This window comes from Amphibalanus amphitrite, unplaced genomic scaffold, assembly GCF_019059575.1.
Source record: "Amphibalanus amphitrite isolate SeventyFive unplaced genomic scaffold, NRLGWU_Aamphi_draft 000587F_arrow, whole genome shotgun sequence".
Lineage (NCBI taxonomy): Eukaryota > Metazoa > Arthropoda > Thecostraca > Balanomorpha > Balanidae > Amphibalanus > Amphibalanus amphitrite.
In genome coordinates, this window is record NW_024882081.1 from 110,230 (window position 1) to 137,583 (window position 27,354).

The following is a 27,354-nucleotide window of genomic DNA, read 5'->3' on the forward strand; positions in this document are numbered from 1 at the left end:
CCCTCTCCCAGTCCCGGTGTACGACCCTCTCCCAGTGGCCCGGTGTACACCCTCTCCCAGTGTCCCGGTGTACGGCCCTCTCCCAGTCCCGGTGTACGACCCTCTCCCAGTGGCCCGGTGTACGACCCTCTCCCAGTCCCACTGTACGGCCCTCTCCCAGTCCCGGTGTACGACCCTCTCCCAGTGGCCCGGTGTACGACCCTCTCCCAGTCCCGGTGTACGGCCTCTCCCAGTGGCCCGGTGTACGGCCCTGTCCCAGTCCCGGTGTACGACCCTCTCCCAGTGGCCCGGTGTACGACCCTCTCCCAGTGGCCCGGTGTACGACCCTCTCCCAGTCCCACTGTACGGCCCTGTCCCAGTCCCGGTGTACGACCCTCTCCCAGTGGCCCGGTGTACGACCCTCTCCCAGTCCCACTGTACGGCCCTGTCCCAGTCCCGGTGTACGGCCTCTCCCAGCCCCGGTGTACGACCCTCTCCCAGTGGCCCGGTGTACGACCCTCTCCCAGTCCCGGTGTACACCCTCTCCCAGTCCCGGTGTACGACCCTCTCCCAGTCCCACTGTACGACCCTCTCCCAGTGGCCCGGTGTACGACCCTCTCCCAGTCCCGGTGTACGGCCTCTCCCAGTCCCGGTGTACAACCCTCTCCCAGTGGCCCGGTGTACGACCCTCTCCCAGTGGCCCGGTGTACGACCCTCTCCCAGTCCCGGTGTACGGCCTCTCCCAGTCCTGGTGTACGGCCTCTCCCAGTCCTGGTGTACGACCCTCTCCCAGTGGCCCGGTGTACGACCCTCTCCCAGTCCCACTGTACGGCCCTCTCCCAGTCCCGGTGTACGACCCTCTCCCAGTCCCACTGTACGACCCTCTCCCAGTGGCCCGGTGTACGACCCTCTCCCAGTCCCGGTGTACGACCCTCTCCCAGTCCCGGTGTACACCCTCTCCCAGTGTCCCGGTGTACGACCCTCTCCCAGTGGCCCGGTGTACGACCCTCTCCCAGTCCCGGTGTACGACCCTCTCCCAGTCCCGGTGTACGACCCTCTCCCAGTGGCCCGGTGTACGACCCTCTCCCAGTCCCACTGTACGGCCCTGTCCCAGTCCCGGTGTACGGCCTCTCCCAGTCCCGGTGTACGACCCTCTCCCAGTGGCCCGGTGTACGGCCCTCTCCCAGTCCCGGTGTACGGCCCCGGTGTACGGCCCTCTCCCAGCCCCGGTGTACGACCCTCTCCCAGTCCCGGTGTACGCGGCTCTCTCCCAGTCCCGGTGTACGGCCCTCTCCCAGTCCCGGTGTACGACCCTCTCCCAGTGGCCCGGTGTACGGCCCTCTCCCAGTCCTGGTGTACGGCCTCTCCCAGTCCCGGTGTACGCGGCCCTCTCCCAGTCCCAGTGTACGACCCTCTCCCAGTGGCCCGGTGTACGGCCCTCTCCCAGTCCCGGTGTACGCGGCTCTCTCCCAGTCCCGGTGTACGGCCCTCTCCCAGTCCCGGTGTACGACCCTCTCCCAGTGGCCCGGTGTACGACCCTCTCCCAGTGGCCCGGTGTACGGCCCAGTGTCGCGGTCGGCTCTCTCCCGGTGGCCCGGTGTACGGCCCTCTCCCAGTCCTGGTGTACGGCCTCTCCCAGTCCCGGTGTACGGCCCTCTCCCAGTCCCGGTGTACGACCCTCTCCCAGTCCCAGTGTACGGCCCTCTCCCAGTCCCAGTGTACGACCCTCTCCCAGTGGCCCGGTGTACGGCCCTCTCCCAGTCCCGGTGTACGCGGCTCTCTCCCAGTCCCGGTGTACGGCCCTCTCCCAGTGGCCCGGTGTACGGCCCTCTCCCAGTGGCCCGGTGTACGACCCTCTCCCAGTGGCCCGGTGTACGGCCCTCTCCCAGTGGCCCGGTGTACGCGGCCCAGTGTCGCGGTCGGCCCTCTCCCAGTGGCCCGGTGTACGGCCCCGGTGTACGGCCCTCTCCCAGCCCCGGTGTACGGCCCTCTCCCAGTGGCCCGGTGTACGGCCCTCTCCCGGTGGCCCGGTGTACGGCCCTCTCCCAGTCCTGGTGTACGGCCTCTCCCAGTGGCCCGGTGTACGCGGCCCTCTCCCAGTCCCGGTGTACGGCCCTCTCCCAGTCCTGGTGTACGACCCTCTCCCAGTCCTGGTGTACGGCCCTCTCCCAGTCCTGGTGTACGGCCCCGGTGTACGACCCTCTCCCAGTCCCGGTGTACGACCCTCTCCCAGTGGCCCGGTGTACGGCCCTCTCCCAGTGGCCCGGTGTACGGCCCTCTCCCAGTCCCGGTGTACGCGGCTCTCTCCCAGTCCCGGTGTACGACCCTCTCCCAGTCCCGGTCTACGACCCTCTCCCAGTCCCGGTGTACGGCCTCTCCCAGTCCTGGTGTACGGCCCTCTCCCAGTGGCCCGGTGTACGGCCCTCTCCCAGTCCTGGTGTACGGCCCTCTCCCAGTGGCCCGGTGTACGACCCTCTCCCAGTCCCGGTGTACGGCCTCTCCCAGTGGCCCGGTGTACGGCCCAGTGTCGCGGTCGGCTCTCTCCCAGTCCCGGTGTACGGCCCAGTGTCGCGGTCGGCTCTCTCCCAGTGGCCCGGTGTACGGCCTCTCCCAGTCCCGGTGTACGGCCCTCTCCCAGTGGCCCGGTGTACGGCCCTCTCCCGGTGGCCCGGTGTACGGCCTCTCCCAGTGGCCCGGTGTACGGCCCAGTGTCGCGGTCGGCCCTCTCCCAGTGGCCCGGTGTACGGCCCAGTGTCGCGGTCGGCTCTCTCACGTAGAACAGCGTGGCGGCGTCATCCGGAGTCGAGCCGTCCAGGTTGTAGGACAGCCGCGCGTTATCCGTGTCCGGGTCGTCCGGGTCGGAGGCGCACACGACCACCGCCGTGCCGTTGGGCATCACCACCGGCACGGCGTCGCCCTTCTGATACGTGTCCTCGGGCACCTCCAGCTCGAAGCCGTCACCGGGCGACGTCACAGTCGGCGCGTCATTGATGTCCTTGACGCGGACCTGCCGGGGGACAGGGGGACGGGGTGAGACGGGCAGGGTGTGCCGTGCGGGACCAGGGGTCAGACGGGCAGGGTGTGCCGTGCGGGGACCAGGGGTGAGAGACGGGCAGGGTGTGCCGTGCGGGGGACGGGGTGAGAGACAGGCAGGGTGCATGCCGTGCGGGGGACGGGGGGGGGGCAGGGTGTGCCGTGCGGGGGACGGGGTGAGACACAGGCAGGGTGTGCCGTACGGGGGACGGGGTGAGACGGGCAGGGTGTTCAGTGTGGGAGACGGGGGGCAGGGTGTGCAATGTGGGGAGAGCGGGGGGCGGCAGGGTGTGCCGTGCATGGGACGGGGGCCAGGGTGTGCACTGGCAGTGTGGGGACGGGGGAGACGGGCAGGGTGTGCCGTGCAGGGGACGGGGGGCAGGGTGTGCCGTGTGGGGGACGGGGGGTAGGGTGTGCCGTGCAGGGGACGGGGTGAGACACAGGCAGGGTGTGCCGTGCGGGGGACGGGGGGGCAGGGTGTGCCGTACGGGGGACGGGGTGAGAGACAGGTAGGGTGTGCAGTGCGGGGGACGGGGTGAGACGGGCAGGGTGTGCAGTGTGGGAGACGGGGGGCAGGGTGTGCAATGTGGGGAGAGCGGGGGGCGGCAGGGTGTGCCGTGCAGGGGACGGGGGCCAGGGTGTGCAGTGTGGGGACGGAGGAGACGGGCAGGGTGTGCCGTGCAGGGGACGGGGGGCGGGGTGTGCCGTGCGGGGGACGGGGGGTAGGGTGTGCCGTGCAGGGGACGGGGTGAGACACAGGCAGGGTGTGCCGTGCGGGGGACGGGGGGGGGGGGCAGGGTGTGCCGTACGGGGGACGGGGTGAGAGACAGGTAGGGTGTGCAGTGCGGGGGACGGGGTGAGACGGGCAGGGTGTGCAGTGTGGGAGACGGGGGGCAGGGTGTGCCGTGCGGGGGACGGGGGGCAGGGTGTGCCGTGCGGGGGGCGGGGGGCAGGGTGTGCCGTGCGGGGGACGGGGTGAGACACAGGCAGGGTGTGCCGTGCGGGGGACGGGGTGAGACACAGGCAGGGTGTGCCGTGCGGGGGACGGGGTGACACGGGCAGGGTGTGCCGTGCGGGGGACGGGGTGACACGGGTAGGGTGTGCCGTCGTACCGTATCGTACTTGACACTGGTGTGTGCCGTTGTTGTACCGTTCCTGGTACCTACTGGTGTGTGTGGTACTGGTGTGGTCCGTTATTGCAGTGTGCCAGATACCTGGTATGTACTAGTGTGTGCGGTACCACTCCGGCTACTGGTGTGTGCTGTATCGTACCTGGGGCATTCTACGATGTGTTTGACCTCGTGACCTCGTGACCTCGTGACCTCAGGTCACGTCACGTGACTTTTATTCGAGGGATGTATTTTTCTGCTTTTTTTCTCTTGAAAAAGTAACTTTTATTTGTCTCCCTTACATGGTAAAATTTGGGGAGATAGGTTATTTTTTATAAATATTTTAGGTTAAACCTCGCCCGTATAGGGGGGGGGGGGGTCGAACGGACCCCACACCCTCGGTTTTTCGCGAATAACTCGGCCGATCGCGACGAAACTTTCAGTACCCTCGCTTTTATCAATTTTACACCTATCCTAAAATTTTCATGACCCTGACCCTAATAACCTTTGACCTGTGACCTACTTTTCGAGACCATGTTTGGCCGGAATCGCGGTTCGGCGCATGTCGGCTCGCATTAGCAGCGCGTTTGCAGTCTTTTCGTGGTTTTCAGCGTTCAAACATGGGATATGATGTTGCTCCCATGCATGAGGGTGGGTGTCAAGGTCACCGGAAGGTCAAGTCAGGTCATTGACCTTTGATGACCTCGGTTCACTTTTTCGAGTTTTACATGTTTCCTGGCCAGTTTTTGGAAATGAATTCGAATTTAGCAACCATATAAACATTTACGAAGTAGTTTTGGTGCCTTCGTATCATGTTACGAAGCTCCCTCCGGACGCTGCTCAACTGTCGGCTCACTCTGCTGCCTGGGCTTACGCTGCCCTGCGGAGCTCAGCCACGGGCGACGGGATGTCAGCTCCAACTGTCGCGGCCTGTGCTGCCGATCGGGCCTCAGTCCCTGCCGGCGCCGGATGGGACGCCGACGTCGGCCGCTGCCGATCCGTCTGTGGTCCGCCGATGGTCGGACTCGTGCTGGACTCGTGCCATAACTACCTCCGATGCGACTCGCGACAAGCCGCCGACGTCCATCTCAGTCGCCAGAATGCTGCCATCTGGGCCCTCGTTGCTGTCGGCGAGAGTCGCACTGCGAGTGGCCTAACCTCGACCTCCACTGACCTCGGTCCCTGCCGACACCGGTGGGACGCCACGTCGGCCGCTGCAGATCCGGCTCTGATCCACCGCCGATCAGACTCGTGCCATACATACCTACCTCCGACTTGATTCTCAGCAAGCCGCCAGCGTCCGTCTCAGTCGCCCGTCACAGTCACCAGGATGCTGCAATCTGGGCTCTCGTTGCTGACGGCGCGAGTCGCTCTGCGAGTGGCCTAACCTCGACCTCCGCTGACCTCGGTCCCTGCCGACGCCGGTGGGATGCCACGTCGGCCGCTGCAGATAATGGCCCTGCTCTGACTTGACGCTCTACTGGTCGTGGGTGCTGCCGGCCCCGCCTCAAGCGCCGGTGATGCTGCCGTCTGAACGCCGCGAGAGCGCGCCGCGCTCCCGATCACGGCGGAGGCTGCCACGGACCGTGCTACCGCCCGGCTCAGGTTCATCCCGGCGCCGGCGGACTCCTGGCGCGCTGGGCGCCCGGCCTCGATGTGCGCGAAACAAGCCCAAGCCCCCGCCCCTATGACCCATCCGGGCCAACCCGGGACTGGCCCCTCCTGTGAGGGGCCGGTCGGCCGGCCGGGCGTGCGGAGCGCCGACCTAGACGGGTCGACGCTTCGCTCGCCCGGTCGGTGGTTAGGGGGCACCGTCCGGGGTTGCTTGCCGGGCGGTGCGGGCGGGGGCTGGCGGCCCGCCTGGAACGCCGGGGAGGTAGCCATCAGATCTCCCCGGCTGGGGAAGCATCCCCCAGCTCTCCCCAGGGCCGTGGACGGCACCGTCCCGGCCTGGCCAAGCGGGCCGCCGATGGTGAGCAGTGGGGACCGTCGTTTGGGCGATCACACTGCCCCGGTGGTGGCGTGAGGGGGATGTGAGGTTTCTCCTCAGCTCATTCATTGTATGCACTGTGTGAAAATAATGGCGATGGCGCTGCTCTTACCTACAACCTACCTAACTACTAACACTGACTGACCACTCTTACAATACTAGCATGTACATATCCTAAATCCAACCCCCTTCCACGAGCAGCGCCATCTATCTATTAGAACTGCCATGTACGCCATCTGTTTTCTGTTCCATGGGCTGCTCTCACTCGCTTTCTCTGTACCTACCTGTTCAAAATATACCACAGGTGGGAACCGGAAACCGAGCTGTCAGAGGCGGTTGCCACCTACTACGAATACCCTTACCTACTGGTTGACCTGACCTGACCTGACCCGACCTGGCCTAAATGCATGAAGACATCATCTGTGAACAAAACTAACATGATATTCGTGATCAGCACCCCGAAAACCCCTTAGCAGCCACGCTTTACGACTTTCTAACAGGTCCCGATTTTCCCGACTTTTGGGTAATTGACCTGACCTGGAAGGTCAACCGATGACCTAAGACCTTAACCCGGCAGGCGGTGGGCCTCCCGGCCACCTTCCGTGCGGTGGGGGGGGGGGCATTTTTTGCCCCCCGTATCTCAGAAACTACTGGACGGATCCGGAAAATTCAAAGGGCGTTCGATAGCCCTGTCAAATTTGTCGAAGGAAACCAAATTTCATTGACCTCAGGGTCACTGATGACATCACAGGTCAGGTCAAAGATAAAATGTTTCACCGTTCACGGGGCTTCTTGGGAAAGCGCTATAACACCGAGTAAAACGCATTTTGTCGAAAATCAGCGATAGGGCGTCACTTGTCTAGTACATATGTTGCTATTAGAGGTCACTGGTCATACCAGGTCAGGTCACAGGTCAGGTCACCGAAGGTCACCAAGGGTCACCACATGAACCCAACTTTACTAAGGTTGTGCGATGCATGTTGTATGGCCAATTTTTCTTTTCCAACTCAATGGTGCTGGTTATAAGACCATCAGGTACGGTTCAGGTCACTTACTGGTGGAGGTCAGGTCAAGGTCAGGTCAAAAAGGTCAAATTTCAAAGTTGTTAGATTTGCATTAAATGGATATTGATGCAGCTCGTCACGGGTAGTCTAATGGTGGTCTTTGTTTTGCGCTACGAGGTCTAGAATTGCTAAAAATTGAGTTTGAAAATTTGACGTCATCAATTTTGAACAGTTTTTTCGCTATAACTTGGCCAAAAAAAAGAGGTATCGGTCTCAAATTTGGTATGTAGATAGAAGGCAGTAGGAACTGGGGCATTCCACGATAGATCGTACCACTTTTTTCCAATTTGACACCCTCATCTCTCGGAATTTGACGAGAATTGGTCTCAGGGGTAATGAGGGGCTCTGAATCCACCTGTAACAATTTCAGGCTTATCAGATAAGTATTTTTTAAGTTATGGTGTATAACATTTTTTCGATCCTGCTTTGCAGCGCTAAGTTTGGCGGGCTGTAACTCTAAGACGGATTATTCAAATGCCAAATGTTGAATAACATTGAACATGCAATGAAACAGATATTAATATGTATTTTTGAAATTTCGAAAAATACGCTATTTTTGATATATGACATATCGAGTTTTCTTTCATTTGTATTTTTTGTACTTTGGGACCAAATTTTTTGGAATTTTTATTTCTTTAAAAAAACATTTGGCTCATTGTTAACCCCGCGCCCCACTGGGGGGGGCTATTTATAGCCCCCCTCCCATTTTTCTGCAATAACTTCCAAACCGCTTGACGTATCGACGCCAAACTTTCAGTACCTTAGGCTGCATCAATTTGACACCTTGTGTCAAAATTTGAACCTCGTACCTACTATAGGTCGGCCGGAAATGGCGTCAGAGTGACGTCATGTTCGGCCGATTTCGACGCAAAACATTGAACCACGGCAATCGCTCCCAAGAGCTCAGTTTTTAAGCTAGATCCAATTGCTTTGCATGAGAGGACTCAGAATAGACTGCGCTATCAAACTGCTATCTCGGATTTTCGAAATTTTGAAAATTTTGAAAACTTTATATAATAATATCCAAAATTTATATTTTTACATTTTTTCAAAACGTTTTTGACTTTTCGAGAAAAAAACGGAATATATGTGATAGGACGCATTATTATGACTAACTCTAGCAAGTTTTAGCTAAATATCTTTAAAAATGGCCATGTTTTACGCATTATTGCAAAAAATCATAATAATTAATTTAACAAATCAATTTTCAGGACATATTTGACATCGTACGCCAATATAAATAGCACCATCGTGTTCCTTAGCTCAAACTGCATCCAATAGACACCTTTTTTGTTGAAAAATTTAAACTTCAAAATTTGACCTTTTTTGACCTGAAAGTGACCTAACATAAGCTAAATTCGACTCAAAATGACCTCGAATGACACAGACGACATCAAATTCGAAATCTCTGACCTAAATGGACCATAAAACATGTGTTACGTGACCGACGCATGATATAATATTTTCGTGACCTGTGATGGTCTGACCTTGACCTGAAAATCAAAGTACAAGTTTGGTACCCTCAGGGTAACTAGAGCATCTGTTCCCGAGTGTGTGGTCCAATAATGAGCCGGATCTGACTTGTAAGACGGCGGCCAGAGCCCAAAACGTGATCAAGCCAAAATGCTAATAACTTTTACTTTGACCTGACCTGTGACGTCATCGGTGACCTGGAGGTCAATGAAATTAGGTTTCGCTCGACAGTTTTTCCGGGGCTATCAGACGCCGTTTGAATTTTGACGATCGGCCCAGTAGTTTCGGAGTTAGGAGGGGGGATATGAATAGCCCCCCCCCCCCAGTGGGGCGTGTTATACGCAGACCCCAGTTGGGCGCGGGTTAACCCGCGCCCCGTTGGGCTCTGCCGAGCAACGCGCCCCGTTGGGGGGGGGGGGCATTTTGGCCCCCCTAAGATCTCGAGAACCACGCAACGTAGCGACAAGCGGCAAACGGCGTTGGATAGCCCTATCAGGGAACTACCTTGTGACCCAATTTTATTGACCTAGGTCAAACCGATGACGTCACAGGTCAGGTCAAAGGTCCAATTTTCACCGTTTACAGGCATTTCAAGAAATGCGTTGTAAAATCGAGTAAAATGTATTTCATTGAAAATCATCGATGGGGAAATGTTCTTCAAACACATATTTTGCTAGTTGAGGTCACTGATACCAGGTCAGGTCACTGAGGTCAGGTCACTGGGGGGTCACAATATGAGTGTCGTGTGATACATGTTTTATGGTCCATTTTACATGACAAATGCGATTATGTGGGTCAGGCAGCCTTTGGGGCCAGCTTAGGTCACGTTTTGGTCAAGGTCAGGTCAAGGTCAGGTCAAATAAGGTAAAATTTCAAAGTTGATATTTTTGCATAAAATGGGTATCGAATCGATGCAGCTCGTCACGGGGAGTTCAATGGTGGTCTTTGTTTTGCCGTACGAGGTCTAGAATCGCTAAAAATTGAGTTCAAAAATTTGACGTCATCATTTTTGAACAGTTTTTTCGCTATAACTTGGCCAAAAAACGAGATATCGATCTGAAATTTGGTATGTATATAGAAGAGCGCAGTGAATATCATATATATTCCGGTTTTTTCGAAATTCGGAAAAAAATTGGATTTTTTTTAGTTTTTCTAAAAAATCAATTTTTTTGAAATTTTTTTGGGTCAAAAACCCAAAATTTTGAAAATCCGAGATAGTAGTTTTGTAGCGCCGCTTTTTGTCTATTAGACCATATAAAGAACTTTGAAATTGCTTGATAACTGTAGATTTGGTGAGCGTTTCAAGATTGCATGTTTTTTGCTCATTTTTGTTCGAACACGACCTCAGTTTGACCTCAATAACTCCTGACCTAAGGTGACCTAAGACTTGAAATTTGGTGTGAAGGTGTCAAATTGATGCCCGGAAAGGTACTGAAAATTTGGCGGCGCTGCGCGCCGCCGTTTTCTTGCTATTCAGGAAAAACCACAGGGGGGGCTAAAATGGCCCCCCCAACGGGGCGAGGGTTAAGAAGTATGCAAAAAATTAGGAAGGTGTTCTTTCTATAAATGTATTTATTTTACGTCACGATAACGGTTTCGAATAGCGATTTCGGGAGGGGAGCTTACAAATGGCGTGGTAAAGCCGCCTAGTGACATCACGGGTTACTGAAATTTCAATTTAAGTCTGAGTCATCTGAAAAAAAAGTGAAAAGAGGGTTCATCCAACCCTCTTTCCTATAAGCGCGAGGGTGAAAAAGGCTGTTTGGTTCTGACATTGTTTTGGACGCCAATGACCAAGGCTGTCCGAGATGAAAGCTACAGGACGCATACATGGTGTCCTCCAGAGGTCTCACAACTTGCATGTCTGGGAATTTTTCAAGGTTACATGAGGTCAGGTCAGTCACGTGACATCACTGTTATAAATCAATGGGGAAATATAAAAAACTGTTATTTTGGCGCCGAGAATGATCTAAAACTATCCCACGTACATGGTATCGTGATTTCATGCACTCCTTGCAAAGTTCAATGCTTTACTTTTGCATTGTTAACCTTGCGTGACGTCATTTATGACGTCACTAGGGTCGTACGAGTTTTTCGTCAATAACTCCCGATCAAATGGAGCAAGAGGGTCGGGAAAGCCACCAATGGACTCGGGAAGACCTTCCGAATCGAATGATATGCCATATGATACCCTTTGCCCAGCTTCGTGACCTGAGGGGCTCTGACCTGACCTTGACCCGAGGTCAACTACTTAAGTTGACCTCATCCTAGCAAAAAGTATACCATTCGATGCACCTGGAGTACAATGATGCCAAAATCGCGGCTCTGCGGCCATTTTTTTGCGAAGTTATTTACTAAAAACCGAACCCGTAACTTCAGTCACGTGACCTGACTTCAGACGCTACCGGTTAACCTGAGACCTTAAAATCGGGTACCAATCGCTGCGACTTGTAACGGCACACACGCTTGTTTTTTCCGCGAGGCTTTAGCTCTATTAGAAGCGAAACGGCGTGCTGGGGTCGTATCAACCCCTCCGAAACACATTTTGCTTGCGGGAAAATGAGGAACTTATAGAAAGAACACCTTTTTAATTCTTCGCATGTCGATTTGCAATGACATGAAGTTTATTTTGAAAAAATAAAAATGTGAAAAATTTTGGTCCCAAAAGTCATTAGAGGCAAATGAAAAAAGATTATGGTTTTTGTTCAATAATGAAATTTTTTCTTTGGAATTTTTAAAAAAATTATATTTATTTTTTTTATTCATCGCAAGCTTAGTGTTGTTTACTTTTTGTTGGTTGCTTAACCCGTTCTTGAGTTATAGGCCATCAAACTCACCGTTACATACCGAAGTTAAAAAAATGTAATGCAATATAACTCAAAAAGTTTTGATCTGAGAAGTCTGATATTTTGCCAGGCGTCTTTGGGGCCTATGATTACCCCTAGGACCAGGGCTGGTAAAAAAGCAAATTGCGTCCCCGACCAAAAAATGAGAGCGAAAAATGACCCCGACCTTTTTACGATTCATGTATGCAGGCTGCATGCAACTACGATGCGCGTTTCCTTAGGTTGCATTTCTATATTATTTTTTTACGAGCAGTCATATGTACTAAATTGCTTATCAGACTCGCGCTTCGAAATTTCCAGTTTGTTAAAAATGTCACGGCATCAAGGCGGCCGCACACTGGGCCATTCGGCGGGCGAGATTCCGCAAAAGCGGAATGTCGCGGGCGACATTCCTACAGCGGCTTTGCGCTTGTTTTCAGCAGTTTACAGGACCATTCGGCGGTGCGATTTTCTACTTAGTATTTTCAGGAACTTTATGTGAAACATTTTATGATTACGGAGCGAGCGAAGCGAGCGGAGTCTTACGTAGAATAACGGAAATTTCTGAGTATGAGCGGCCGGCCGGCCGGCCGGCCGTGGTCACGCTTCTGCGACGCTTATATCTCAGCAACCACTTGACCGATTTACATGCGGTAATTTTTGTAGGGTAGCTTCATTCCTTCTACCAAGTATTGGACTATTCCCGATGCATGTGGGTGACCCCTTATGCACGTGCCACGTGCAAAACGAAGAGGTGTCACTTTTGTAATTGTTGCAATATCTCGGTAACTACTTGGCCGATTGCGCTGAAAGTTGGCATGTAGGTAGGCACCCACTAGGCAATGCACATCCATGTGCCAGAGTTGGGGTGCTGCTGCACGTGCGCACGTGCAGGGGTCGATTCCAGATCTCGAGAACGGCTGGACCGATGACGCTCAAATTTGGTACATGGTTGGGGACCGGTTAGTAGGGTGTCGTGCAAAAGTCAGTTGGGACCCATTTTGCACGTGCGCACGTGCAGGGTGCCGCTTCCAGATCTCGAGAACGGCTGGGCCGATTGTGCTCAAATTTGGCACATCGCTAGAGATCAGTTAGTAGGGTACCGTGCACAAGTCAGCTGGAAGTACCCCCTCGAAATTTCGCACGTGCAAGGGTCACCCTCTCGCTCGCTCCGTTAGTCGCCCCAAAAGGCGTTATACTGGTAAATATAAACGAATGCAAACTAAATACATTTAAGCAAACACAATATTTGCTTATTTAACCCTCGCCCATGTAGGGGGGGGGGGGTTGGTGCAACCCCCCCCACCTGAGGTTTTTCGGAAATAGTGCTAAAACGGCGGCGCGCAGCGCCGCCAAATTTTGGGTACCTTATGGGGCAAACCTTGCGCATCTTTTGATAAAAAAATTTGACCGGGTCATGTCAGGTCACGGAGTTATGACGTCACAAAGGGAACAGCCTCCGGCCGGATTTTCACAAAATGAGTGCCAACGCCCGAGGTTTCCTGCCGGTGGTACGGACATCGGTTGATGGATCGTGATGAAACTTCCCATGCATGTTGGGGCAAGTATTGGCTATCATATGGTATAAGAAACTTGACCGGGTCAGGTCAGGTCACGGAGCTATGACGTCACAAGAGGAACAGCGTCCGGTACTATTTTTGAAAAGCGCCCGAACCACTATTTTGCTAATTCTTGTCACCTCAATGGGAATATGCAGCAATATTAGCTTCTATAGGGAGCAAATGGACCTTCCAAATCCAAAAATACAATCAGATTTCAAAAATTTAAATTTTGATTTTTCGAATTTCTGCCGCCGACTGTGACCTTGCCGACTTCCGGCGCTCCCAACGCGCCATTTTTAGAGCTAGGGAAACGAAATACATACCAAACGATAGAGAATTGATCAAGGAACACGATAGTGAAGGTTCCAAGTCGATATCTCCAACCGTTTTGCCGCAATCGCCGCGGAAAGTTGAAAAAAGTCTATTTTTCCGAAAATTTGACCTTTGACCGGTCAAAAGTAGGTCAAATGTTGACCTAGGACCAAAAAATATACCACCAATCGCGAGATCTCGGCGAGAGCAATCCGTTGGTCTTTTCTGCTAAGCTCTACGACGCTCCGTTTTCAAACGCCAAGGGGGGGGTCGCACCAACCCCCCCCCTGCATGGGCGAAGGTGGCAGATCGCCGTTTACGGGCGAGGGTTAATGCGATTATGCTATATTTCTGTACAATAAAGTTTTGAATATCTATTAATTTGACATAATTTCTGGAGGAAGTTGCAAAAAAATAAAGCTCGTGCTTAATGTAAACAACCGTGCTTGTCGACAAATGCAAGAAACCTAAAGACAATTGTGGAGAGGAATGTGGCACGGCTGAAAGTAGCCGGTCGCCACTTGAACCGCTAGCAGTGTATACCGCTAGTAGTTCACCTCTCGTTGTGAGAGGGAGTGAACTACTAGCGGTATACACTGCTAGCGGTTCAAGTGGCGACCGGCTACTTTCAGCCGTGCCACATTGGTGACCCCGACGTGATATGAACACGCAACCTTCTGATATACATAGTAACCCATTATTAGAATAACCAATGAAGTGTATCAAAACCATTTAATATGGGGAAAGAAGTGCCGCTACGATTTTTATCAAGTGAAGGCTATTTCTCGGCTGCTCCATCAATAGTTGGTGAGTTTCAAGTTCCACAATTTCGGGTGTCCGCGGCGTCGCCGCGGAAAAAGCTGAACCGGTCCAGCTTTTTCCGCAACTCCGCGGCTGTTCGCGCGCATGCGCACGCCACCCGCGGACAGCTAGCTGGCAGCGGTCGGCTGATAATTTTGTCGTTTCGGCAGCTGATTCGGCGTCCACGAAAGCGTAATGTCGCCACGGAATTGCGTTTTTGCGGAATGTCGCCCGCCGAATGGCCTAGTGTGCGGCCGCCTTCACTCGGTCAGCGGGTAGCGTAACAGACGAAGAACCCGGAAAGGGTAGGGGGCGCTACGATCGTCGAACAGATGCAATAGGTGTCGCTATTGCATCGGTAGCTCACAACGACGACGGCTAGAAACTATCGACCCGCATGAATTTACCATGTCCAACCGGTCCGACCCCGGTTCCGAATCTGGTCGTTTGTCTAGTCGTATAGCTGGCTACAACTGGTCGTCAATCAACCCCGCTTGAAATAGCACAGCCGACAGCGGGGTCGGTGTCTAAGCGTCTGTTAGTATGTGTTTGATCATCTAGTTTGATCTAGTTTTCGTTAGCAACTGTCGACGGTAGTTTTGCTGTTAACGGAAGTGAGTTGTGGCTACTAATTGTTCATAACCATGTTGTAGGTATGTATTAGGTATAGGGGCTTTTTATGTCCTTGTTAAAGGGGATATACGTTGTGGATTCAATGATATCTTTTACTTGCGTTTAGTTTCTGCTTTATTTGAAAGTTATTTATTACTGTAAAAGTTTACTAAATGTGGTAATTTTGACCCCGGGTACTTCAACTTTTACTGGTACTGTGTCCCCGACGACGTCAATAGGACATAACACTTTACCAGCCCTGCCTAGGACCGATTTTCATTAAAATCTGAGAGATGAGGGTGACGGGCCTGGTACGATCTATCGTGGAATGCCCCAACTATCAAATATCTTCCGGTTTTTTCGAAATTCAAAAAACATTTTTAATTTTCCGGCTATTATATTAAAAAAAATCTAATTTTTATTTTTGGAGGTCAAAATCCAAAAAGTTCAAAATCCGAGATAAAAGTTTTGCAGGCCTGTCAATTCTACACCTTTTATGTCGATAGATTTTTCTGTATCTCTAAAGTTGTAGGCCTGACAGCTATTCCCGCGAAACCACTTTTTGGGTCGAAAATGGCAGAAATGACGTCACTCTGACGTCATTAGCGGCCAACCTATCATAGCCTTTGGAAAAATTTTTGGTCACAATGTGCAATATCTATTCACGGGAGGGTACTGAAAGTTTGGTGACGATCGGCGAAGTGGTTCTGGAGATATATCGAAAAAAAACTAAACGGGGGGAGGCAAAAATGCCCCCTCTACCACCTGGAAGGTTATAATTGTGTATCATTGGCTTCTTCTCATCACGGGTAACACGCTCGTTTTTTCCGCGAAGCTCTAGCTCGATCAGGGGCGAAACGGCAAGGGGGAGTCCAACGGACCCCCCCCCCCCCCCCCCTATACGTTCGCGGCTGGAAAAACACCAATAAGGGCGAGGGTTAATTTTCTAGTTGAAGGCTTTATTGTAATTTTCCGCCCGGCCTTGGCCTTGGTGATTGCCCCTAGTTGAGGTAGTGCCACGAAACTGAAAGAAGCGTATTGGGCATCATGAGAGGAGGCCAACTACAACCGGTCTACTACAACTACAACCGCCGTCACCTTCCGTGACGTCATTTATGACGTCAAAAGAGTAATAAGAGTTTTTCGTCAATAACTTCCGGTCAAATTGAGCTACCGAGTCGGGCAAGCCACCAATGGACTCAGGAAGACCTGCCGAATCGAATGATATGCAATATGACCTTCGACCAAGTTCATGACCTGGGGGCTCTGACCTAACCTTGACCTGAGGTCAACACCTTAACCCGCGCCCCAGTGGCGGTCTCGGCCAACTTCGCCCTAGTGAGGGGGGGCATATGTTACCACACACCTCTAACTCAAAAACTAAGAGGGCTAGAAAGACGCGGTAAAAAGCAGTCGATAGCTCTCAATACGTACGTTTGAAAGTATTCAGGTCATTTTTCACCTTAGAGCAATATTGGGGTCACCAGAGGTCATCAAAGGTCAAAATTTGCCAATTGTCATTATATTTTTCAGAAAACATGCCGCTATCTCAGGAACTATGGTAGCTAGAAAAACGCATGGAAAAGCAATCGACAGCTTTTGAACTCTTCTTTTGAAAAGGTCATTATCAATATTGTCCTCAGGTCAACGGTTTAGCCTCCAGAGGGCAAAAACTCCAAAAATAGCTGTTTTTACGAAAAGTGTTTTTCGACAATAACTCTCGACTACAAAAAGCCACGACATTTCTATTGCCAGAGTCGTGTTCCCCTCACCGAGACGCGTCGAATGAACTATAATTTGACCTTGAAAGGTCAACTTAAAAATTTGACCTCAGGTCAAGGTCATGACCTGACCGGAAAAGGTCATGTTGCATATCAGTCGATGCGTCTCAACAAGACAAACACAATGAGACCATCCCCAGCGTTCTATCTCTTTCCAATCGCGAGTTATTGGCAAATAACTGTTTGTAGCCTCAAATGACCTCGGTCCTCGGATGACCTTTCTAGAGGCTATCAGCAAAAATGACACCTTGGTCATCACGAGTGGACTAAATCATTGTGATTCTGAAATATTTGGACTGTTCCTATGCGTACACATGGATCTAGAGGCATTTTCATTTTTCTCCATTGACTTGTAATGGAAAGGTCATGCCACTGTCCTGACCTTAGGTCACGGATATAAAAAATCCGAGATATACAAATTGTAGGCTCCCATAACAGCATGCAATCCACCAAGTTTAAAACCTTTCTGACAATTCGTTTTTCTCACAGTCAATGACAATCCAAAAACAATGTAATAAGACCAGACGTTTCGACAACAAAGTGCCTTCGTCAGTGGAAAAACAAGATATAGGCTTTACATCGATAAAAAATATAGAAGACGACCAGCCTGCACGAAATACAGTTCTACTTTTTTGAAATACAGGTTATATCTAATCTCGCACTAAAATGTTGTATCGTTCTTCTGTCTAAACTATTCTGTAAGTCATAATCACAGCATTGACACATTGACACATTATAACAGAGACACTCCTATAGATATAGCTATTTGTTTTTTAGCACCATTTTCGCACCTATCCTGGACCAGCTGTAGAAGCCTTTGTCATTGACTGTGAGAAAAACGAAATGTCTGACTCTTCTCTTCTAATCTAATCTTTCTGACAAACACTGCAGGCTGGAAATGATTGCAAACTTTTTTAAGGCTTGGTCAGTTAACTTGACCTGGTGACCTGACCTGACATGACCTGGGGTCAAAAACTTCACACATTGTCCAAAATTGATGTACCAAAAGCTACCCCAAGCGGCGCGGCGCTACGCGCCGCGGTTTTTTATTCACACGCGAAAAACGCGACAGGGTGGTAACATATGCCCCCCCACTGGGGCGAAGGTTAAGTTGATCATGACAGACCTCTGCTAAACAAAAAATATACCATTCGACGCACCTGAGCGAGGCAAACACGATGCTGTCAAAATCGAGGCCCTGCGGCATTTTTGGTTGAAATGATTAATAAAAAAACGAGTCCGTGCCCTGGGTCACTTGAGGTAAACCCAGAGGTGACAGGTTGACTTGAGACCTTAAAATCGGATAATAGTCGCTGCGTCTCGTAACGGCGCACACGCTCGTTTTCTTCTGCGAGGCTCTAGCTCCATCAGGGGCGAAACAGCGGTGTTGACCTCGGGTCAAGGTCAGGTCAGGGCCCTCAGGTCACGAAGCTGGTCAAATGAGGTCAGATTGCATATCATCCGATTCGGCAGGTCTTCCTGAGTCCATTGGTGGCTTTTCCGACTCGGTAGCTCAATTTGATAGGGAGTTACTGACGAAAAACCCTTATTACCCTTTTGACGTCATAAATGACGTCACGAAAGGTGACGGCGGTTGTAGTTGTAGCTGACCGCTTGTAGTTGACCTCTCATGATGCCCAATACGCTTCTTTCAGTTTTGTGGCACAACCTCAACTAGGGGCAATCACCAAGGTCAAGTTGTTCGCCCGGGCAGAAAATTCCAATAAAGCTTTCAACTAAAAAAATAAAATAAAATATGTTAAAAAATAACCTATCTTCCAAAATTCTACCACGCAAAGGAGACTTGTAAAAGTTACCTTTTCAAGAGAAAAAAGCAAAAAAAAAATACTTCCCTCTAATAAAGATCACGTCACGTGACCTGAGGTCACGTGGTTACGAGGTCAAACACGAAAAATTGTAAAAACAAGGGTGTTGATTTATTACGGAGCGAGCGAAGCGAGCGGAGTCTTTCCTTAGATTAACGGAAATTTCTGAGTATGAGCGGCTCTTCAAAAGCTAATATCTTAGGAACGGGACATTCGATTGACAAGCGGTCTTCTTTACTGAATGTCACTTGGACGTAAAAGTTCTGTGGTGTGATGGCCACCATGCGTTCTTGCTAACCACCGCACGTGGCGCGTGGTAAAGTTGGACATTTTTAAGAACCCCCAAAATTGCAACCTCAATAACGGCACAACGGTTGGGCCGATTGAATTGAAACTCGGTACACAGTTAGGTCTCCATCAGATAATTCATCTGCATGTGTTAAGGTTGGGGTGCTGCTGCACGTGCGCACGTGCAGGGGTCGTTTCCAGATCTCGAGAACGGCTGGACCGATGGCGCTCAAATTTGGTACACGGTTAGGGACCAGTTAGTAGGGTGCCGTGCACAAGTCAGTTGGGACCCATTTTGCACGTGCGCACGTGCAGGGTGCCACTTCCAGATCTCGAGAACGGCTGGGCCGATTGTGCTCAAATTTGGCACATCGCTAGAGACCGGTTAGTAGGGTGTCGTGCACAAGTCAGTTGGAGGTACCCCCTCGAAATTTCGCACGTGCAAGGCCCACCCTCTCGCTCGCTCCGTTAGTCGCCCCATAAGGCGTTATACTGGTTGCTATGTTCATTGTGAACACATCTATACCTTAATGCCTTGCATTTTCGCTTTATTTCACTTCGATAGGTATAAGCCATCAACTATCGTCATGTTTCGTGACCTGTGAGAAATGCCGGAGGCTATAACTCCGTAATGCTTGCTCCAATCAAGCTGAAACTTGCAGAGCTGAAATCAGCACATCAGATAACCCTCGCCCATTTAGGGTTGATGGAACCCCCCCCCCCTGACGTTTTTCTTAGCTACACGCCGAACCATTTCAGATAGCCTGCTCAAATTTTCAGTACCCTCTGGGGCGTCCGTTGCGCAACTTTGGTATTTTTTTGTCAAGGTCATGTCAGGTCACGGAGTTATGACGTCATAAAGGGAACAACCTCCGGCCAGATTTACGCTAAATTGGAGATTGCTTCACATTGGTATAAATGCCGACTGACCTGACACACTGATGGATTGTTTTAGAATCACTGAATCACAACTGACTGATTTGACATTGGCACAATGTCCGTTGACATTTTGAAGGTTACTAAACGTCAAGGTAAGGTCAGTGACCTTTGTTGACCTGTAATGACTTCTTGCACTTGTATGCCTTTTTGGGGTATTTTGAAGCCCTGAATTCGAATATGGTATCCATTTCAGGCATCGTCGGTTGTTTCTTGTAGTTCATTTTGGGGTCAGAGTCAGGTCAGTGACGTCACACGCCTGACGTGACCCAGTGCACAAATGACCTCGCAGACTTCCGATGCTCCCAACGCATCATTTTTAGAGTTATGACATCGAAATACACACCAAACGATAGAGAATTGATCAAGGATCACGATAGTGAAGGTTTCAAGTCGATATCTCTTACCGTTTTGCCGCAATCGGCGCGGAAATCTGAAAAAGTTAGTTTTTTTCCGAAAATGTGATCTTTGACCGGTCATAAGTAGGTCAAATGTTGAACTAGGACAAAAAATATACCACCAATCGCGAGATCTCGTTAAGAGCAATCCGTTGGTCTTTTCTGCTAAGCTCTACGACGCTCCGTTTTCAAACGCCAGGGGGGGTCGCACCAACCCAGTGGCGGATCCAGGGGGGGGGGGGCAAAATGGGCATTTGCCCCCCCCCAAACGGCATGATTTTAACATTACGCCTATGGACGATGCATGGAAAGAATCGATAAATTTTTTTATGGTTTGCCCCCCCCCCCCAAACCTCTGAGCTGGATCCGCCTCTGCACCAACCCCCTGCATGGGCGAAGGTGGCAAAACACCGTTTACGGGCGAGGGATAACCCTATGAACTTATTTTGAACAAAATCTTAGATGTACCGTGTTAATTTTCACTTTTGCTTGTCGATCTATCATGGAATGCCCCACCTGGTACTGGTGCGTTCCGTTGTGGTATTGTACATGGTACTGGTGCGTTTCGTTTTTGTACTGTAGGTAGGTACCTGGTACTGGTGCGTTTCGTTTTTGTATATACTGTAGGTAGGTACCTGGTACTGGTGCGGTTATTTGTTGTGTTGTACCTGGTACTGGTGTGTATTGTACGTACCTGGTACTGGTGCGTTCCGTTGTTGCACCGTACCTGTTACTGGTGTGTGTTGTAGTCACCTTCCTGGTACTGCAGGTGTGTGCTGTACTGTACCTGGTACTGCTTTGTGCCGCTGTTGAAGGGCTCCTCGCCGTCGGTGGCTCCCAGGGTGATGTTGTACACGCCCCAGCAGTCCTGCAGGTCGCGGCCGGCGCGGACCAGCGCCTCCTTGCCGCTGGTCTCCACGGTGAACAGCTGCTGGACGCTGTCCGGGCAGCCCGTCTTGCTGGCCGCGGTGTCCAGCAGCCGGTAGGTGAGCGTGGAGGCCGGGCTGTCGGCCTGATCAGCGTCCGAGGCGGCCACACCAACCAGCTGCGTGTCCGACTTGGTGGTCTCCGGCTCCTGACGGACAGGTCACGTCACAGAGGTCAGCCAGAGGTCACAGAGGTCAGTCGGAGGCCACAGCGGTCAGTCAGAGGTCGCAGAGGTCAGCCAGAGGTCACAGAGGTCAGTCAGAGGCCACAAACCTCAACCGAAATAGACAAGAAAATGACAGACAAATCCATTCAGGTACGAACAAACAAGTGTCAAAGCTCTAGCTATTTCAACGAGGCTTCCTCAGCTACAATTACGTAGTCCCTCCCCTAGTCACGTCCTTTACATTATGTCCACACTTTCGTCGGTGAGGTAATAAGTCCCCTGGTCAAACCCGTAGCATTATGGCCGCACTCACGGCGCTGAGGTATTCATCCCCCGGTCGTGTCCCCAGTTTAGTGTTTGTACTCACGGCGCTGAGGTAGTTGCCAGGTCGTGTCCCCAGTTTAGTGTTTGTACTCACGGCGCTGAGGTATTTATCCCCCGGTCGTGTCCCCAGTTTAGTGTGTGTACTCACGGCGCTGAGGTATTCCTAGCTCGTGTCCCCAGTTAAGTGTTTGTACTCACGGCACTGAGATATTCCCCGGTCGTGTCCCCAGTTTGGTGTTTGTACTCACGGCGCTGAGGTATTCCCCGGTCGTGTCCCCAGTTTAGTGTTTGTACTCACGGCGCTGAGGTATTTGCCGGGTCGTGTCCCCAGTTTAGTGTTTGTACTCACGGCGCTGAGGTATTTATCCCCCGGTCGTGTCCCCAGTTTAGTGTGTGTACTCACGGCGCTGAGGTATTCCTAGCTCGTGTCCCCAGTTTAGTGTTTGTACTCACGGCGCTGAGGTACTACCCGGTCGTGTCCAAAGTTTAGTGTTTGTATTCACGGCGCTGAGGCATTCCCCGGTCGTGTCCCCAGTTTAGTGTTTGTACTCACAGCGCTGAGGTATTCGCCGGTCGTGTCCCCAGTTTGGTGTTTGTACTCACGGCGCTGAGGTATTTATTCCCCGTTCGTGTCCCCAGTTTAGTGTTTGTACTCACGGCGCTGAGGTATTTATTCCCCGTTCGTGTCCCAGTTTGGTGTTTGTACTCACGGCGCTGAGGTATTTATTCCCCGTTCGTGTCCCCAGTTTGGTGTTTGTACTCACGGCGCTGAGGTATTTATTCCCCGTTCGTGTCCCCAGTTTGGTGTTTGTACTCACGGCGCTGAGGTATTTATCCCCCGGTTGTGTTTCCAGTTTAGTGTTTGTACTCACGTCGAAGAGGTAGCCGTCCTGGTCGGGGAACTGGGGAGGCGAGTCATTGTCGTCCAGCACCGTCACCCGAAGCAGGTTCTCCACCTTGTGGGCGCAGTTGCCGTCCTCGTCACAGAAGTCGCCGGCAAACACCTGACGTCACACGCACAGAGTGAGGTGACGTCATCTACCTACAAACACCTGACGTCACACACACAGAGCGGGTTGACGTCATCTACCTACAAACACCTGACGTCACACACACAGAGCACTGAGCAGGGTGACGTCATCTACCTACAAACACCTGACGTCACACACACACAGAGCGGGGTGACGTCATCTACTTACAAACACCTGGCGTCACACACACAGAGCGGGGTGACGTCATCTACCTACAAACAACTGACGTCACACGCACAGAGCGGGGTGACGTCACCTACCTACAAACACCTGACACCGACAGACGCCTGACGTCACAGAGGGGAATGACGTCACCGACAAACAGCTGACGTGACACGGAGAGAAAGTAGTGACGTCACACGTCAACATCTTGCGTCATACAGAGGAGGTGAGGTCAGCGGTAAACACCTGGTCTTCATAGACTCTAGTGATCCTAATTCATTGTTTTCGAATTGCGACCACCACTCTCCTGGGCGTGGCCGGCGCCGTTTAGTGACGCTGTCGTTTAGAGTGACGCCGCCGCAGTTAAGTCTCTAACCTGGATGGTCATGACGAAGTTCTGGTCGGCCAGCACCTCCCTGTCGAGGTGAGCATCTTTCTTCACGGAGATCTCGCCCGTCTCACCGTCCACGGTGAAGTTCTTCATGGCGGCGGCACTCAGACTGTATGTGATTTTGTTGTACTCTGTACGGGGGAAAATGGTCAGAAAAGGAAAAATAGAAGAAAAATAGCATAAATAGAGCCTGGCTGGTTGCATTGGTGGCATTCATTGCATATGTACACTGTTCGCGGGACAGCCCGGCTGCGAGTCACTGCGGACCTGCACCCCGAGCGCACGGCACGCGACCGATTCACAGGTATACCGGCGAACCAAAGGCAAAACGTACCGGTGAACACGGTGAAAAGGGCACGGCAGATTGACGGTGACCGGCGGCTCTCTCGGGTCCAGCGTGCTCCCCCCTCTCTGTCTCTCCCTCTCTCTCCCCCTCTCTCTCTCTGTCTCGGCTGACCTGGACCGTCGTCGATGTCTGTGGCGGTCAGGGTGTAGACGGCGGCGCCCTTCACGTTCTCTGTGACATTGAGCCCATCCACGTCACTGGGAACCTCCAGCCACTCGGGACCGTTGTCGTTCTGATCGAGCACAACGATCGAGATCTGCGGCCACACAGAGGGGTGTCAGTGACGTCACAGTGACGTCAGCGGGGGCGTCAGTGACGTCACAGCGACGTCAGCGGGAGCGTCAGTGACGTCACAGCGACGTCAGCGGGAGCGTCAGACAGGTCAGCCGAACGCCAGGGACGTCAGAAACGTCACAGCAACTGACGTCAGTCAGCACAGCGACTCTACATAGACGTCATAGACGACTCTATAGAGACATCAGCGTTGGACGGCAAAAACTAGTTCAGCTGGTATATCTTGGAGCGACTCCCGTCTCGTTAGTGGCTCACCTGTTAATAAAAGCTCCTTTTTCAGTTGTCCTCTAAGCTCCTCAGATATCACCTTCCCTGAGATGAGCCACGGACCGTGCCATGGACGCGGGAACCGTGGGGGCAATGGGGGCATGCTGCCCCCACAACTGGAAGGCTGTGGGGGCGATGCCCCCACAACTAAAAGGCGTGGGGGCAACGCCGCCCCAACAACTTTACTGAATATTTTCGCTAAATATTGCTTTTGTTTAAGTTTTAAAATACATGTCTTTGGTAATTTTCAAAATAAAGTGGCCCAATGCGAAAATAAAAATGGGGTAGCTTTGTTTTTTGGACCCAAATTGCCATCCCCACCACGGCTGGATAAAATGGAATGAAGGCAAAAATAGGTGAGCCGACGAAATTTACTTAGCGTAAAAAATTCATATTTGGTAGCTCTGATATGGTGGCGTTTCTATCATTTCCATTAACCCTCGCCCCGTTGGGGGGGCCATTTTGGCCCCCCCCTGTGGTTTTTCCTGAATAGCAAAAAAACGGCGGCGCGCAGCGCCGCCAAATTTTCAGTACCTTCCCGGGCATCAATTTGACACCTTCACACCAAATTTCAAGTCTTAGGTCACCTTAGGTCAGGAGTTATTGAGGTCAAACTGAGGTCATGTTCGAGCAAAAATGAGCAAAAAACATGCAATCTTGAAACGCTCACCAAATCTACAGTTATCAAGCAATTTCAAAGTTCTTTATATGGTCTAGTAGACAAAAGGCGGCGCTACAAAACTGCTATCTCGGATTTTCAAAATTTTTGGTTTTTGACCAAAAAAAATAAAAAAATTGATTTTTTTAGAAAAACTTTGAAAAAATCCATAATTTTTCCGAATTTCGAAAAAAACCGGAATATATGTGATAGTCCCAGCGCTCTTCTATATACATACCAAATTTCAGATCGATATCTCGTTTTTTGGCCAAGCTATAGCGAAAAAACTGTTCAAAAATGATGACGTCAAATTTTTGAACTCAATTTTTAGCAATTCTAGACCTCGTACGGCAAAACAAAGACCACCATTGAACTCCCCGTGACGAGCTGCATCGATTCGATACCCATTTTATGCAAAAATATTAACTTTGAAATTTGACCTAATTTGACCTGACCTTGACCTGACCTTGACCTGACCTTGACCAAAACGTGATCTAAGCTGGCCCCAAAGGCTGCCTGACCCATATAATCGCATTTGTCATGTAAAATGGACCATAAAACATGTATCACACGACACTTTCATATTGTGACCCCCCCGTGACCTGACCTCTGTGACCTGACCTGGTATCAGTGACCTCAAATGGCAAAATATGTGTTTGAAGAACATTTCCCCATCGATGATTTTCAATGAAATGCATTTTACTCGATTTTACAACGCATTTCTTGAAGTGCCTGTAAACGGTGAAAATTGGACCTTTGACCTGACCTGTGACGTCATCGGTTTGACCTAGGTCAATAAAATTGGGTCACAAGGTAGTTCCCCGTTGGGGCTATCCAACACCGTTTACCGCTTGTCGCTATGTTGCGTGGTTCTCGAGATCTTAGGGGGGGGGGCCAAAATGCCCCCCCCCCAACCGGGCGCGTTGCTCGGCAGAGCCCAACGGGGCGCGGGTTAAAGTGACCATCTTACCTAACATTAGTTTTGAGTTGATATAGCCATATTGGGGTCCCTAGCTTGCAAGTGCCGATTTGGGCACTCACAACGAGAAATGTTTTAATTCAGAAATATTTAATTTCAAAGTCAACAGTTTTTGAATTTTAAGGGGCATGCATTTAATAATGCATGCCCCCTTCGACGGCGCAGAGATGAGGTCTGCAGCAATTTTATTATTTTATACGTTTTTGTTCTCAAAACTATTTGATTACGTTATTCGACATTTTGCGAAATGAAGTGGTCTAAATCCGAGGAGGAAATTTAATTTGAGGTACCTTGGTTTTGTCACCGGAAACGGTCTCAGCCACAGCCATGGCCCTTGCCTTGCCCCCACAACTTCAAACTAGTTGCCGCGTCCCTGGACCGTGCTAAGTTTGTCGTCTGTTCTCAGTTCTGCTCAGGTCAACAGACCCGGTGGCCGGCCTCCGCGCCACCCGCCAGCCGCTGGATGGGAGGGTGGGGGGCTACTCGTTACCCCCCTTATGTCTCCATTGATATCGTTCCAATGCGGAGAGGTAGATAAGCGAAACTTTGCACACATATTCCTGAATAATTAGCCGTAGTTCCGTCAAAATTTGGTGTCGATGTCATTTGAAATTGCCTCACAGTGACTTCGGAAGTCCAATTATAGATTGGCGTTACTTGTTGAGCCGAGTTTCCGATAGTTTTCCGATTCTTAGTTTCGGACCGATGACTGGTCAGGAACTAGTTGAAAATGTACTTAGATGTGTCAGGAGGAAAGCAGACGCTGTGAAGTTCATTTGCCGTTACTTCAGATGCCCCTGATGCTCAGTGACATCAGAAACGCTTATCGAAAAACATTGACAATTTATGACGTCACTGTGACTTTTTTTTTTATTCAGGCCTCCCTCCAACGGGCACTTGTGGCCCAATTACAGGAGGGCTCCTCCTCCTCCTGGCCCTTGTTCCCCCACCCCCCCAGGCTACGGCTGAAGTGGGAGCCTACCCCACACCTGGTGACACAGCCGGGGACGACGCCCGCGGAACGGGCGGAACCGGGAATCGAACCCGAAACCCGGCACCGCCCGCACCGCGGGTCGACGCCTTAACCGACTGCGCCACCAGGACTTCATCTTGAGTTCGCTTAAATATGGCCTAGATATTATTTTGAAGCTACACCAATTTTCAAGTTCATACCTTATCAGGCTTTGGAGATATCACATAAAACCTAACCCTCGCGGGCCGTTTGGAATGTTTGGAATGCTGGGTGCATGAATCGTCTGTGACTCGTGTACACGTTTGATGAGCGCTATTTTAGGACATATTTTTAGATAGTTTATGTGTTCGTCTTTTTTACAACTTGTATTGACGAGAGGGCAGAAAAGCCATGTTTTATGGAGCTCTTAATAAACCTGACTATGACTATGACTATGACTATGGCCCGGGGGGGCGTTTTTCGCCCCCCCCCCCCTGGCGAATATTTGCGATAGCTCTCGAACGCTTAGGGATAGGAAAACGAAACTTTCAGTACTTTTTCTCCCATCAATTTGACATCTTCTAAAGTAAAACAATTGGACCCAGCCCCCTTCATGACGTCAAAAGGTCCATTTTTCTAGACCCCTGCACGGCAAACTTCGGCGTCACAGACGCAAACTTCAAATAGCTGCTAAAAATAGAGTTTTAGAGATAAAGACAAATTACGAGCACGGTTGTGTAGCGTCTGACCTAGAGAAAAATAGAAAAATACTTTTGGTGACCTGAGGTCAGAGGTCAGGACAACGACCCCGAAATGTGGTTTTAGTTTTTCGCAAAAAAAGTTCGACAAAAATTGTCCTAGAGCTACG

At 51.2% G+C, this 27,354-nt stretch overlaps 1 protein-coding gene across 1 annotated transcript in view; it reads right to left on the minus strand.

Annotated features, from left to right (window-relative positions):
* LOC122394362 (cadherin-23-like) overlaps positions 1 to 27,354 on the minus strand; it is a 51,195-nt gene that overhangs the window by 18,076 nt on the left and 5,765 nt on the right. The window contains exons 3-7 of the mRNA XM_043391196.1: positions 23,448 to 23,592; positions 22,976 to 23,121; positions 22,279 to 22,410; positions 20,777 to 21,064; positions 2,753 to 2,986 (exon numbers count right to left, since the gene is read on the minus strand). Coding sequence (XP_043247131.1) covers positions 2,753 to 2,986; positions 20,777 to 21,064; positions 22,279 to 22,410; positions 22,976 to 23,121; positions 23,448 to 23,592 — 945 coding nt within the window. The remainder of the gene's footprint in view (positions 1 to 2,752; positions 2,987 to 20,776; positions 21,065 to 22,278; positions 22,411 to 22,975; positions 23,122 to 23,447; positions 23,593 to 27,354) is intronic.